This window comes from Dasypus novemcinctus, chromosome 3 (assembly GCF_030445035.2).
Source record: "Dasypus novemcinctus isolate mDasNov1 chromosome 3, mDasNov1.1.hap2, whole genome shotgun sequence".
Taxonomy (NCBI): Eukaryota; Metazoa; Chordata; class Mammalia; order Cingulata; family Dasypodidae; genus Dasypus; species Dasypus novemcinctus.
The window spans coordinates 104,629,699-104,646,201 of record NC_080675.1 but is presented as its reverse complement, the minus strand read 5'-3'; the positions used below and the strand labels follow the sequence as shown (position 1 = coordinate 104,646,201).

The following is a 16,503-nucleotide window of genomic DNA, read 5'->3' as shown; positions in this document are numbered from 1 at the left end:
AAATAGATTCACATATCTATTTTAAAAAATAATATGCCTAGATATACACTTACGTACTTATTCAAGTATGCTCAGATATACAGTATGGATATCTATATCTCTATATTAGGGTTACTGAAGGACATATGAGAATATTTGAAGGAAGACTTTGACAAGGTATGTTTCTGGATAGAAATACTAAGTATTTTAAAGGTCTCAATTCTCATTCCCACCGTCAAATTAATTTATAAATTTACTATAATTCCAATAAAAATTCCAAAGGGAGTCTTGTGAAACTCAGGTCAACTTTAAATTTATCTGAAAGAATAAATAAATCTAAGGACAAAAAACATTTTAAAAATATTAAGAACTTGAACTGACTGCCAGATTATGAAGTATATTGTAATGCTACAATATCTAATACACTGCTACAATATACAGACATATCAACAAGAAAAGAAAGCCCAAAACAGCCCCAAATTTATGTTTGTTCAACACGAACAGTTACTCCAAAAGACTGCCTTAAACATGAGTCAGCAACATAAAAAATGACGTTATCTTGGATCTCTATCCTCAGGCTAGGCACCACAATAAATTTGTTATGAAATGGAGATAGAGAGAAGAGAAGGGATGGGAAAGAAACAATCAAAGAAATTTGAAGAAAACATAGGTGATCTTGGAGGAGGGAAGGTCTTTTTAAGCCAAAAAATATATATATTATATAATAATTTAAATAATGATAGATTTGACTACATATCTTAAAACGTCTACACAGAAGACATAAGTAAAATTAAAAGCAGATGACAAAAAGGAAAAATATTTTCAAAAGTTTTAGTTCTATATCTAAAGACATTCGTTAAGAAACAACAACAAAATGCCATGGCAATTTGGTAATGTACACCAACAGGCATGTAGTCTTATATATCAATTCTACCACTAGGAATTTATCCTAAAACAATTAAAGAAAATTTATGAACAAGCGTATTTCCAGAATTGCTGTAGTATTTCTAATAACTAGGAAGCTAAATTTCTATAGATACAATCATTGTTAAAATGTAGTAAAAGTCATTTAAAGATGCAGTCAAATTTTTTTCAAGTGAGAAAAGCAGTTTTTGCTGTATGATCAAGTTTTTTTTAAGTATTAAATTCACGTAGGTATGCCATATTTCAAAATGTTGATTATGGTTTCCATGTAAAAGAGAATTATAGAAAACTTATTTGCTTTTTGCTTTGTGATTTTTCTAGATATTTCCAAACTTTTTTTTTTGTAATAGAGGAAAACATTTAAAAACTTATGGAAGATTTTCTGCGATCAGTAAACCAAGTCCTCTACTTTAAGGTAAAGTAGTAACCACAGAGCAGGGCTTTGACTAATAGCCAATTACATTCTCTATGAACTGATTGGAGTAGAAATAGAATTCTCCCATAGGATGATAAAAACAGGAGCTTTCCTTTGTACCACTGCCTTAGAATCCTGTGTCATGAATAACAACGAAGGTAAGTGTGTGCCGCATCTTCTCTGTGCAGATGTCTTGTAAGGCTATATGCAGGCTGAGGGGCTTTAGAACCTTCTATAGTCTAAGACAGGATTTCTTAACCTTTGTTCCACAGACCCTTTTGCCAATCAGGTGAAAGCCACAGTCCCCTTACTAAGTACACATAATACTGCGTATTATTTAATAAATATATCACACCCGCACCAATATGTCCCCACAAGAATGATGTTTTTTTAATTTAAATTCAAGCTCACGGACCCCTTGTTAAGAGCCCCTGGTCTAGGGAAACGGACTTTGGCCCAGTGGTTAGGGCGTCCGTCTACCACATGGGAGGCCCGCGGTTCAAGCCCCGGGCCTCCTTGACCCGTGTGGAGCTGGCCCATGCGCAGTGCTGATGCGCGCAAGGAGTGCTGTGCCACGCAAGGGTGTCCCCCGCGTAGGGGAGCCCCACGCGCAAGGAGTGCACCCGTAAGGAGAGCCACCCAGCGCGCAGGAGGGAGCAGCCTGCCGAGGAATGGCGCCGCCCACACTTCCCGAGCCGCTGACGACAACAGTCCCGAGCCGACAACAGAAGCGGACAAAGAAACAAGACGCAGCAAAAAAAAGACACAGAAAAACAGACAACCGGGGGAGGGGAGGGGAATTAAATAAATAAACAAAATAAATCTTTAAAAAAAAAAAAAAAAAGAGCCCCTGGTCTAGGATCTGGTTGGTTGCTACATGGCTGGCTGTGTAATTGTGCTGGTCTCTTCCTTTTGCCTCTCCAGATGCATTCTCCCTCCTTCTGGGCCCTGCCCTGGCTCTTGCTGGTTGGCCTGAATTGACAGCACCAAGTGACTCCCCAGTCCCCTGGCTTCTCTTTGGGTTTGGCCAGTGGGTGCACTGACAAGAACCCAGAGAGCAGGAGATGAGCCAGGGTATGTATTTCCCCAGATTCCTCCCTGGGACATCACCAGGGATTGGCAGCATCCCTCTACTAAGGCCACAGCTGCCGTCAGGCAGTCCTCTCCACACTACTCAGTCTCCCTCTAAAATTGAGGTTCCAGGATTCTCCTTCTTCTTGGCCCTTCTAGCCTAGAGGTAGTAGAGCTTCTCTCTGTTACTAGTTCCAGAACACTGCTTCAGAATATTGCTAATTCCTAAGCCCTGCCCACAACTTTGTGAAGAGTCCCAAATAACTCTCTTCAAATCATCCAATTTGAGTGTGCCACTTGATCCTTGGTTGACTTAATATACATTAATTATCCAAGAGAGAATAAATAAGGTCTTAAGTATATTTTAATAAGGGAAAAGGGAAAAATAAGTGATCTGATGTAGTTTAGAAAGGTTTTTCCATTCAAGTTGCAGGGGAGTTTAACCCTATGTTAACTCTATTAGTCAATTACCTCGAATACCCTTATGCTTTCCAGTCATTTTAAGAATTTGGGCGAGTTACTAACCTAACCACACCACATGCAGAATATTATATTTAGAAGAGGACTAGAAGAGAACACTACTAGTCTTAATATGAACAAATCCTCATTATCTCCTGAGACAAATCACTCTTGCTCCAAAGGTAGAAACTCTTCTTAAGTCCTCTTGGTATTTTATCAGAAAACACCTTTTCATTTTGTCTGTGGATGGCTTCTGCTTTAGCCCCACGCTTCACTTGCTAATCAAATTTTCTGGATTCAGATGCATCTGGTAAACTGTACAGGAGGTGTGGCATGGACTCACCGTAAATGTATTAACCATTTAAGGACCTGAGAAGACCACTATAAAATGTTACCCCTATAAAAGCAAGACCATCACAAAAACTTGTTTCAATAACAAAATCATGTATTCAGAGGGGGAAAGACAATTCTGAGGAGAACATGGGGTCTTTCATTTATCTTGTTTCCAGTCCAATTACAGGGAAAAGAAGAGAAAAGGCCTTGCCTTTTTTCCACTCAAAATTGCTGTGACGCACTCTAAACCCAAGACAGAACTGCTTCAATAATATAAAAGCATAGCACAGGAGATAGAGGAATGTAGTCCTCTCAGTTCAGCAAAGCGACTCAGGCACAGCAGAGTATGAACATCCCTGAACATCGCCAGCACCTGTGGCAGCTCCTTGAGTGACGGCTCCAGGCGGGGAGGGGCGGGGAGGAATAGGGGTGCCTGAAATGGTGCATCACCAAGGTTCCGAGACTTCAGAGGCTGGCAGTGGGGGTCCCCAAGATGGTGGGCAAAATGGTATCAGAGGCTCTAGAGGGAGCCAAAGGCTTTAAGCTACCAAGCGAGGTCATTGTAGTGTCAGTAGCTGCAGATGATGCTGATGGCTTTGGAAATAGCAGGAGGCACCAAGGATAGGGGTGAGCTCCCTTCACATGGCTGAGAGGATTCTAGGAGCCATAGTGTAAAGGGACAGCATCTTATGTATCAGCTCTTTTTTTCCAATCCTTGAACAAAAGTGAATTTACAGTATTAAGTGATCTCTTAGGCCCTCAGAGAAAAAAAGGAGTACTGAATGATACTTTCAGAATAGAGGATAATCAGAGCAGTGGCAAGACCAAGGTGGCCTAGGGCAGCACAAGAATAGTAGGGGCACATGGTGAAAAACACCATCCTTTTCCCAGCTCTGCCAAGGCCTGGACTTGGATGTCTAGAGCACAGAAAGCCAACAGTGCACCTGAAAAATGAATGCCAGAGTCATGACTTCCCACTTCATAAATTTAATGAATAGGCCAAGCTAGAAAACTCAAAGGAGGTTCTGAGGGGAGGGAGAGGGAAAAATATGTATAACATGGGGACATTTGGGGGACTTGGGCATTGTCCTGAATGACACTGCAACGGCAGAAACAGGCCATTATATTTCTTGTCCTAACTTACAAAATTGTGCAAGAGAGAGTGTAAACTACAATGTAAACTACATTGTAAAACTACAAATCCACACTTATGGCAATGCTCAAAAATGTGTTGATCAATTGTAACAAATGTATCACACTAATGAAGGATGTTGTTAATGAGGGAAAGTGTGCAAAGGGTAGGGAGCAGGGTATATGGGAATCCCCCATATTTTCATGTAACATTTATGTAATCTAAGTATCTTTGAAAAAAATAAAAAAAGTATATTATATAAAAAAAAGAGAATACTAAAGACGTGAAAGCATAAGAATTTAAATACCTTGAACTATCTTGACTCTCTTCTCCATCTCTGATCCCTGTAGAGTAGCAATTTTGTTTCCCTAACAGCTGAGAAACCAATGGAACTACCACAGAATGTGTCAAGTTAAAAACCAAATGCTTTTAAGACTCCATTTTCCTAAACAATTAAGTTTAAGAAAATGACAGGGAATATATTTTCTTCCTCAAATTTAGCTAATGAGTAACAAATAAAAAAAATTCCTGGAGGGACTGGGTATCTTATTCTCCTTTGGTACTCCCCAAACTGCACTGGAAGACCAACAAGCACCTAGAAGGATCTTGAGAAGCTGGGCACCAGACCTGAGGGCATGGTAAGTGTGCAATGGTATTGCCACCCACAGGAACTGGCTGGGGAGCTACATGCCATCTCCAGACAATGGCCACCCCTCTCTCTGTCTTACCTTGCAATCATGCCATGAGGGCCCACCTAGAACTCTCTACTGACCCCTCTCATCCAAGACCTTAATAATTCTGAAAACGTATTTCATAATATTTAAAAAACAAAAAAACAAAACAAGAAACACAAGATGGTAAAAGCTGCTGCGCCAAGGTAAATTACAGTGCTCCTCTGAGCCTCTGAAAATGGAAGAGGACAGAAGCAAAGACTAAAGAATATCTAAAAAGGTAAAAACACCCCAATATTATTCAAAGTGGGTGCCACAACCATTTATAACATTTATTTCCTTCTCTACCCAAATGCCTATCATTACAAGGAAAACTGCCGACACACTGGTAGGGACAAGGCTAAGATCACCAGTTTACACTAGGAATAAGAACTCATAGGTTTTTATTAAAACAAATTTTAGTACTTTTAATCATTCAAACTATGCAAGATCAAAAGAACAATAATTTGGTAGGTGTGGCTCAGAATTGCAAGCGCAAGCATTCTAATTTTGGAAAAATCAATAATATGGACAAGATGATAAATAGCAAGATAAATTTTCACTAAGGATATACTTTTAATTCTATAATTAAGGCATTGCAGAAAAAACGCTGTGAAGTAGTTAATGTCTCAGGGAAGTCATGAGTTCACAACAGTGTGAACTGTTGAAATGATCAGGTTGTAGATGTTGAGATTCAACTGCCAACATGTTCTGCATTTTACTGAAAGAATCTGATTATATTGCAGAAAATCATATATTATTAAGCCACCCAAATTTTGATCCATTTATGTCTACCAGTGACCACAAATTGAAAAAAGTATCTTTCTAAAACCAAATAGATTGACTTAATATACACACATACCTAAGACAACCAACAACCTATAAGCTATGTACAGATAATCTTCAAAGACCAGGAAGACAGCAAAGAGGTTTCAGAGATACGTATGCAATTAAGATATACCCCATTCTTCTGTTCTTCAGTTTATTATTTTTTAAATTTCATGCAAACCTTTCACTTGAGTAAAAATATCTAGATTCCATTTAAATAGGTTCAAGTAAAGTTCCTGGGGCGGTTTCCAGAGAGTTAGATTGCTTTAAAATTGGCCATGCATTAAATAAAGCTTTGTCTAGCAAAAGTGAAAGAGTAACTGATACGGTATCTGTACATTCTCTCTGTACAAGGTTCCTTTAGCCCAAAAGCATTACTCAGAGACAAACAACAAATCAGATTACAGCTCTGAAGAATCACACTCTGCCTCTTCCAGAAACACAACCAGCTCATGCAAGGATAGACGAGGGCCAGCCACCTGCTTCCTAAGGAATTTGTAATCTACCCTCTCCCTTAGTTCCCAAAAGGTTCTCCTACTTTACACATGTGCCCCCCTTCATTCACTCCACGGTATTCACCTTTCATCTCTATGAGATGCCTTAATGATAAATGTGCAAAGGCTCACGGTAATGGCAGCAGAGCCCTCAGCCTAACATTTCATAGTGAAACAAAGACCCAAATCCTGGGAGCCTACTGAACTAGAACTAAAAACCACTGCAGTAAGAGATTCATTCCTGGGTACTGCCTTCTTTTCACCTTACCTGCTTCGGTGTACTTCAATCCCACCTTTTCTTCTGTGTCTTTTGTCTTTGGGGGCGGCCAGACAGCTTGGAGTCTGCCTGGAGTCCTGTCGTCCTGCTCAGTGGGGCTCTGGTCAGGCTGTTATGGGGGGGCAAAGAAAAGAAGTGAAATGAAAGGTGGCCGGCACCAATCAATTCCTGAAAACACATACTGAATTTAATGTAAAAATTAACTTTAGTGGTCAGTTGTGTATAGCTCTCATTCACTCTAATTAAGAAAATGTCTTATTACAGAATGATCCTTTTCCAAAAATGTAGAGTGATCAGTCGGAGTGAAAATTTTTAAACACCACCATAAACATTAGATGTAAGACAAGACATGCTTTTCTAAGTACTCCACATTTCTAGTTTCAGTTCTCTTTCTTTCTTATAGAAAATGAATGAGACAGGCCTCACCTTCAACTTGTTTTTATAGGAGTTGATTTTTACACCTGGGAGGATGCTATATTGCATTTAGCTTAGTTTTAAAGTACAGCCCAAGATAAATTTTCCAAACAGTTTAACATTGTAATTGAATATATTAACTTATATATTCAAAAGAGAGGGAGCAGATTTGGTTCAAACAGTTGCGCACCTGCTTCCAACATACGAGGTCCCGGGTTCGGTTCCCAGTACCTCCTAAAAACAAACAAACAAACAAATGAAAAACATCAACTCGGGGAAGCCAATGTAGCTCAGTGGTTGAGTGCCAGCTTCCTACATGCGAGGTCCTGGGTTCCATCCCCAGTCCCCGCTCCCTCAAAAAAAAAAAAAAAGCTAGAGAATGACAGTCTTACACTTGGTTTATCTTAATCAAGAAATTCTATTCACTGCTTTAATAATCTTTTAAGATATACTAGACAGGTGTCTGCTAGTCTTTATAAATTACCTGATTCAGTTTTCTTTGAATATTAATAAGTTTCCACTACTTAGGTGTTTACCACGTTCTAGCTTCATTTAGTCCTCACAACAACCATACAAATTGTTATTTCCCTGAATTTGCAGATGCGAAGATTGAGGCTCAGAGGTCACCCAGCCAGCAAATGACAGATTTAGGATTAAAACCCAGGTGTCCTTCTAAACTCACCTCACAACCAAGATTCCTCGTCACCATTATTAAACATCACATACACATATTTTTTCAAATGGCTGAATTTCGAAGGAAAAATAAAATTTTCACAGACATATAATCAAGTGATGAGGAAATTCCTGTAAGTCTGGCCTATACTTCCACATTGCCTAGTTTCCTAATGTTGCTGTTTCCATACGAATAACCCACCTGTACTTTACATCTATCCCTTCTGTTACAATCCAGAAAAATATGAGGAAGAAAAAAATTCTGTCCAACTCCATACTCCTTACATGTACAATTTAATTTCATTGTGATCTTTCATCTAAAAAACAGCCACTGACAATAATATCTGGGGTTGGCTTTCATAGAAAACCTGAGAAGAAATACAGCAGCATTTCATGTTATGACAAAATGCAAAACCCAAGTCTACATACGCTTTTGGGATCAGAGGGGCCATCCGCTGGCCTTGACTTGGACCGTTCAAACACAGCTTTCAGCGACTCCTTCTCGTTTCTCATCTTGCGCTTGAGAGCTTCCAGCTCAGAGGTGTCGGCCGTGGTCCCCTTTTTAGGGGGACGGATAAATAAGGCTTTAAAGGCCTCCAGGGCGGTCTCTGGTGGCTTTGGCTTGACCTCTCCACCCTGGGTTTGGGTTTCTGCAGGGCCATTCTGCTTCTCCTGGTCAGCACTGCAGCCCATCTCCTCTTCCTTGGCCGTCTCAGGGTCTTCTGCCTTCAGCTCAGTTTTCGGCAAGTCAATGTTGAGCAGTAGAGAGAGCTGCTCCAGGAAAGTGGGAGTGGCCTTCGGATCAGTCATTTTCTCCCCATTTTTCACAGTAAATGGCCTAGCCTGTGCTAGGGACTTCTGAACAGGCTGGGTCAATTTGAGTAAAGCCAGGTCCCCATCCTTTGGTTTAATTTCAGTGATTGTCTCTCCTCCCTCAGCAGTAGCCCCCTTCTTCAACACACGAAGCCCACTGAAGAAAGTGGGGAGCTGGAAAGACTTCTCTCCGGGGACTTCCTTTTTAGAGGCAGCACCCTCAGCAACACCAACACTGGAGCTCTGGTCTGCTGCCACCGGAAGGACTTGGGGAGCTTCTCCAGCCTGGTCAGGGCTGGGGCTATGCTCTGTCTGAAGGCCTCCATCGCCAGGTTCTGATTTGTCCCTTATCTCAGGTGGAGTGCGCCAAGGGCCTTCTGCACAGAGCTCGGCATCATTCAATTCCCCAGACGCAATAGTTTCTGTAGAATATCCTGGTTTGTCTTCGGGCTCTGTAGATGGCTTGAGTAGAATAACACTGGGGGGCTCTGGAATGTTGGGGTTACTTCCCTCTTCTGGCTCCTGGCCACCATCAGAGTCGGAGTCACTTGTGGTGTGGATGAGGGTCCCATGAACCAAAATGACATCATCTCTGCTCACACTCAAAGTAGCAAGTGGAAGAAACTCTTCACCAGGGAGAGCAGTCTCCGCTTCTGTTGCTCTCTGATTACCCTCTGACTCTGTCTCCACCCTTGCAGTCTTCCCATCATTTCCAAGGTCAGGTGGAACCTGAGCCTCAACCTCCGGTGGATCCGTGCCACTGCTGGGATCATCCTGTGGAGGGGTGGAATCCAAGTCCAAACTGTGGAATGCTTTCAGCACAGCATCTTCCTCTTCAGGTTGCACAGATTCCAATTTACTTGTAAATCCAAACAGAGATTTCATAGAGAACTTGCTCAGGATCGACTGAGCCATTTCAATTTCAGCTTCAGGTTTTTCTGGTTCTGAGACATCATTGCCATTCAGAGAATTATCAATGTCCTCCATGTCTCAGCAATGTCCTTGATGGAATTTCTGACTTTTGTTACCCTCCCCTGCTGGCTTCAGTTTATCCACTCCATCTGCTCTTAACTTACAGGACAGAGAGCAACAGGACCCAGGAGCCAGACTCCTCAGCTGCACAGAGAATATACTTGGTCTCTTTCAGATCACCGCCCCTCCTTCCGGTTTGCCTGACGACGGGTGAGCCCAGGGCAACAGTAAAAAGTCTGGGGAGTTTTACGGCCAGAATTAGCCGAGGCTGCGCACCTTACTACACATGGACCGGGGAGGCTGCTCTTCTGAGACTTCCGTGTTTATTCCCGTGGACAAAAGCCTTTTGTCATAGGGAAAGTCAGCCTGCCCCTGGTAATCCCAGCCGAGAACTTCACCAGGAGCTCCGCCCCAGTGCCTGCTGTTCTCCTGGTTGCATTCAACTTCCTCATTGGTGAGCAAGTTGAGGCTCCTGAAAGTGCTGAGCCCGCAAGCTGATCCTGACAGCCCTTGACCACTCCCTCCCCATACCAGGAGCTCAAGAGATTCAAAAGTGAATCAGCAGAAAGTTAATGAAATGCTCACGGACCCTCTTGTCCGTCTGGGATTTGATCAGTGTCCTGTGAGCCGTCCAGTTAAAAAATCCAGCAGCATGTATTAGATGAACAGCCTCTTAGAAAGCCCAAAGCAAAGAAATAAAAGTAGAAATAGAAATAGATCATCTCAAAACGTCCAGAGTTCTCAGTCATTTATTTGCTGCCCTAGATGCTTTTTTTTTTAAACTGCTTTCTTCCTCTTCCCAGCAGGTTTCATCTGGAATGCAGATTTTAGCTGCTGGGCCCGGGAAGGAAAACCAACATGACTGGTTTCAGATTACTGCTATTTTAGCTCTGCCCTGGCTGTCTCAGTGTTCTACAAACAAGTACTTAGGCAAGCAGACCCACCCCGCCCATGACCACCAGCCATAGGGGTGGCAGAGTAAACAGCCTGGCCCAGCGCAACCATTACCCGCCATGCTCCCTGTGCCAACCTCAGGCTCTGCTTAGCAGCTGTGACTTCCTGGCTTCTTTAGAAATCCTGGCAGAAGGCACCTCTCTTCTTCAGTGTTCCAACCAACTAAATGAAACCTGGGATGACACAAAGTAACACACACCTGCCTTGTTAAGCAAAACAATTCATCAAAGGTCCCTAAGGAACCAAGTTCCCCTAAACATTCCCACCTGAAAGGTCTCTATCAGTCTGGTCTCCACCACAGACCCAATTTGCCTACATCAAAAGCAGAAAGATAAAACCACCACCAAACATCACCTCAATGTAGTTCCCACCACTCTGATTATATGCTGGGAACCTGGCAACTAAGGACATAGAAAAATTGCAGCTCTGTTTCCTAGCTGCATAGCTGCCTCTCGGGACGATTTACTGTCATACCTGAAGATCTGTGTTTTTCAAATTGAGCCCAGTCAGCAGGCATTTAGTAAGGATCTGGGATGGGCAAGGCACTGTGCTGAGTTGGGAGGAGAATCAACCTTGTTTAAGAGTAATTACTAGCTATCTTTAAGCAAAGTGTCAAGAAGATTGTGGCCAAGTGTTAAGCAGACACAGCAATCTATTCTGCAAAGTTGAAGCTGTAGTTACTTGCTTTATCTGCATCAGAGAATGGCTGTGGCACAGTGATAATGAGCCACGTTCCCCAGCACTAAAAACAATTACTGTAAATACTAATGCTGACAAAATCTGATTGCAATACATCCCTAGCAATGTGTTCCAAAGCAACCCTCACACATAAAAACAGGGCACATATTATTACATCCCACCAACTCCTATGAAAGAGTTAACAGGAAGAACACTTCCAAATCTCTGACTTGAACTTTTGTCTAAATGGATACTTTCCTGCTCACACCTAATCCTAGCATATTTTGGGATTATTTACTAGTGCATATTTAATCAAAAGGCTACAAGGATACTGCAGAAATACTCAGTGGAATCATTTTAACTTTCAGAACAAGCTTCCTGTCTAAAGGAAATACCCATTGATGAAATCAGACAACTTCTGCTTTTTCAAGAAAGCAGGAAGATGGAATCATCAAATTAGATTAAACATGATCAGTTGTAAAATCAATGCAGACTATCAAACATAGAAGTGAAGAGGAGACATGGCACACATTTAGTTTAGTTTAGATTTTTAACTGAGAAGTCTCCATTTTCTCAGACATAACTAGTTACTGATTTTCCAGAGTAAGTTTCCAGGTACCCTCAAGAGATTAGGACAAAATGGAATACAGATGGAAGGGACTCTTGGCCCTCCTACACCCTGGCATGTAGCAGAATTATAAAGGTTTTGGCATCTTCTCAAACCCACAGACACCAACACAACTTCTGGGAAAGTAGGGCACGTTTTTGGTTGGAAGAAATTATTTGATCCCAGCTCCCCAGTTCTGGGTTGTCAAAAATTAAGCAACCATGGCCAAGAGAAGGCTACGGACCAAAGCTGCATAGCTAGTAGGTGGGGAGTAATTAGAACATTTATTGGCTGTTCATTATGTGTGAAGCAGTGTTCAAGGCTCTTCACCTATGTTAACTGATTTGAACCACATAATTATGAGATCAGTATTATTTTCATTCATTTATTAGGAAACTGAGGGACAGAGAGATTAAGGAGCTTGCCCATGTTCAAAGAGCCAGGTAGGTTGAATCCAGACAGGCAGGTTCCAGAAGTCACACTCATAACCATTCATCTAAAACCCAGAGTATCCACTTCCTGCCGTAACAGGACTGTACACACAACTGAGCTTGAAATGCACCTACTTCACAAATGCAGTGAAAGTCAAGATCTTCATCTTTAACAACTGCTACTTCAGTTCTGTTCTAACCTGAAGACACTTAACTCTAACACCCATACCTGTGCAAAGGCCACCTGAAAATCATTTACCTTTGACAACTAACCTAAAATGCACATGATAAACAGGAAGGATGTGACCCACATGAAGTTCTCTATAACTTAAAAATAATCAGTACCCAGTTACTTAAAATCTGAACATAGTATTTATGTTGATGTTTCTCCCAACTCTCCATCTTCCTCCCAACTCTTCATCTTCTCAGATGCCTCTAATTTGAGGCTGGAGCCAATTGCACTTCTTTGCAATAAGAGCATGGGCCAAACAAGCAGATACCCGATTAGACGAGCCTAAAAGAGATACTGCAACAAAAGACATCACCTCCTGGGGGCAGTACAGCCTAGCTTCTTGAGTCAGCATCATAAACCACATTTTTAAAATAAGTTTGCAGAAAATGGCCACTTCCTAAAGACTTCCTAAAGCCACCCTTATTTTTTGCAGTGCTCCTTCATGTCATTCAGCCTACATTTTCACATGCCTCCTGCCCTCACAGGCAAGGGGAAAATGAAGGCAAGTGAGATTAAGTTTCACTTTGTCAGGCTTTTTAATTCTCAATGTTTCTCCTTGTTCAGTTTATTTCAAGTTGCAGGCCTGAATTTAAGGACTGATTTCTTCCAGCCTCCAAAAACAGTTAAACTAGATTCATGTGAAGATTGTATGATACAACAAGTAGACAGTGGAATTAAAATTATTACAAGAGCGTGAAAACTTTCTGTGGGGGATAAAAAGCTTAGAGACATGAAATGGTAAATAAACTATGGCTAAAAGTAAAGATGGAGTAATGGGCAAAGATGGGCTTTTTTGGCTCAGGGAATGTTTTTAACTTATGAAGCCCCCTACAAGAAGGCATGGGTGGAGAAATTAGGCATGACAAGTACTCAAAAAACATTTGCTAAATTAATGAGGCATAGTATATTAAATGAGTGTAAAATTATGGGAGAATTTGGGTAGAACTAAGGTGTTTGGAGCCTTAATGTGATCTGAGAAATATTAAAAGTCATCTAGCTTAATCTTCTTCTTTTAAAGATGAAGAGATTTTGTTTAAAGACACTAAAACCTGGTCCCTGATCACACTGCCCAGGTGGGCCATCAAAATTGGAAATGAGCTGTACCAGCTTCTGTTCACCCCACAGCACCTCACCCTACTGGCACGACCTGTGATCTCACACTCTTCCTGGTCAGCATCTTCCTTATGTTCATTTTCCACATCTTCAAAATGAGACATCACCTGCTCCTGCCCAGGTCATAGGAACATTATAAGGCCAAGTGAAAGAAAAAGCCAGAACCTTCCTGAGTGTGCATCTTCTAATCTAGTTTTACAGTACTTTCCCTGCCTCCATGGTGTGATGTTTCCCCATCAACTACTGCAAGACTTACAACAGCCCCTCAGGTTAGCCTATCAAAAGCCAGCAACTGTTTTAATAATTGGTTAAAAAAGAAAACAAAAGCAGGCTGCACCTGCTTTCTGCAAGGCCAGGCCCCAGTGATTAAGGCCTTCTACTGAGCAGTCTTAGCGTAAAATATTTCTAGGACTGATTCCACTAAGTCATATCAAAACATTTGTAGATCACAAACTAGAAGAGTCTAAAAAGGGAAGAGGAGAGGTTGGGGCATACTCGTGAAGCCTCAGCTCACATCCTGCTCTACCACTACAAGAAGCTTGACGTTGGGCAAATTATAGAAGCTGTGCCTCAGCTTCCTCTCCTGGAAACTGAGGATAGGAGCAGTACCTACTTCATGGTTGTTTTGGGAGATTAAATAAACTAACACATTTGGCCTTATCAACAGCCTGGCATATGGTAAGTACCATATTGTTGTGATAAAGTTTCATAGGAAAGAAACAACTTTCTTAGGAGCATCAATAAGATCTAAGAGGATCTTTTTAAGACCCTGCCAATATTTACTCACCAGCTCAAAGTCCAAGCAGAAAGCTGTCCCCTACCTCATACACACTTGGGCAGAGGGATTTTTTGGTTTGAACATCAGGACTGTTCATTATAGAAAGACCACTAAATACAGTGTCTCCCCAAGCCACATCCACACCAAGAGTGAATTAAGCTCCAGAGAAAATGCTTTCAAAGATCCCTTTCATTTTTCAGGGCCAGTGTTCTCTGGGTTGTTTTTTTCCATCTGTGTCACTGAAGAGAGTAATTAGCTTAAAGTTTTCTCAGGTGGCCATTGTAGAAGGTGACAAAGTTCACCCGGTTCATTATTACTTTTTCTGGTCTCCAAGATGATTTTTAAACCAACTCAGTCATTTGCGGGGGGAGGGGGAGGGGGAGAGAAGGTCACCATCCTTCTCTCAAGAGTCATTCAGAGCACACTGATAATGATATCATAAATAGTCAATGCTGGGCCTAGGAAAGAGCCAAGTCCTCAACAACAGAGCAGTGACTTTTATTTATTTATTTATGTATTTATTTATTTATTTATTGGTGCTCAGGCCAATCCATTAGACTTCAAAGGTGCTACCTCATTAAAAATTTTCTTATCCTTACAAATACAAAAATCAAGTTGGAAATAGTTTTTGTTTAACTGGTTAGGGTCCTACAGTCAAATATTTCTGAGACTGGGTTCCACCAGGCAATATTAAAGGCTCTTTGGAAATAGGGTCAACGTAGATGACAACTTAAAATAATGCAAAAGGGAAAAGGAGAGGTTGTGACTTAACTTGTAAAGCTGAAGGGAATGGGAGGGAAGGAAGATACAGATTTTCCTGGGACATATTTCTGAAGGGTTTTAAGCTTTCCTAAAATGAAGAGAACAATAGTGATATCCCACGTGGATAATGACAACAGAAGGCACAGAGGCCAGGGAGAAAGAATTCCATTGTGGCTAAAGTTACTCCTCATAAAAGTTTTAGATGAAGATAAGTAATCGAATAAACCATATATTCCTGTTTATGCCTGAACTCTCCTTCCCAAGTAGTAAAACAGACAGCTATTGGCTACTGCTATAACTGGGTATCCTATTTTTGTTGTTTTCTTATATAAGTTATCTTGAGAAAATCAGTTCAATCTTCAAAGATCCAGGTATCATTTTCAAATATTTTTAAATTTAAAGGGGGCAGTAGAAAAGTCAGAGAAGGCAGGATTTGCCTAAAACAAAATGAGAACATGCATGAAGGGAGAAGGGAGAGAGATCTAGTAATTTTTAGGGTGCCGCTGTTCTCCTTCCTGAGTAACTTCATCTTCCCTATCGCTCCATGAGGCAGGTATCATGAGCCCCATTTTATAGATCAGTGCTGTGCAGTGGAACTTTCTGCAAAGATGGAAACGCTTTCTATCTGTGTCATACAATCAGTAGATGTTAGCCACATGTGACCTTTGGGCACTTAAAATGTGGTAACTGTAGCAGAGGCACTAAATGTTTCATTCTATTTATTTATTTATTTATCTATCTATCTTTTCTGCTGCTTTAGCTTCTCAATTATTTAATTTTAATTAATATAAATCTAAATGGTCACATGTGGCTACTGCATTGGACCCCACTGTAGAAGCTCAAAGAAATGAGGTAAATTCCGAGATTATACAATCAAAGGGGGGCAAAGCCAAAATTTGAACCCAGAGCAATTGGATACTAAATGTGTGTTCTTTTCATTACAATAAGTCAAATAATTATACTTTTTCATAATAGTTCTCTTTCATATTGAAACATAGGAAGGAAGCAAAATAGATCACCTGGTTACCAAAACCAAGTGGCTACTGAAATTAGAAGCAATTTACAGAGAGCACAAAGGGCTCTGGTTTGATCAAAAACAATTCTTTGAACTTAATACCTAGATGATTAATTTAGTAATTTTAATGGAAAAATATGGGAATAAATGTCAACGCATTAAAATTACAAAGGAAAAATAAGCTGTTGCCACAGCTCTGACCCTACTCTTGAACACAGGTAAGAGAAAGTAAGAGTAAGTGGAGGACAGGGCAAAGCTATGGCGTTGAAATGGGATGTATGAGATATGACTTATTAGTCACACAGTAACTGTGTCACTTTAGTCAAGTACCATAACTTCTCTATGCCAGTGTCAATGTGTGTAAAATGGGAAAAATAATATACTTAACCCATGGGATTATTCTAAGAATTAAATATGCAAATGTTCCTAACCCAGTGCTT

At 41.0% G+C, this 16,503-nt stretch overlaps 1 protein-coding gene across 3 annotated transcripts in view; it reads right to left on the bottom strand.

Annotated features, from left to right (window-relative positions):
• Positions 1 to 16,503, bottom strand: part of FMN1 (formin 1) — a 451,599-nt gene that overhangs the window by 299,733 nt on the left and 135,363 nt on the right. For 2 of the 3 annotated variants that reach the window (XM_058293858.2, XM_058293860.2), the window contains one exon: positions 6,614 to 6,731. In XM_058293858.2, the coding sequence (XP_058149841.1) occupies positions 6,614 to 6,731 (118 nt within the window). Of the gene's footprint in view, positions 1 to 6,613; positions 6,732 to 8,137; positions 9,627 to 16,503 lie in introns of those variants that run through there. The other variant, XM_004455353.4, reaches the window with a different exon arrangement.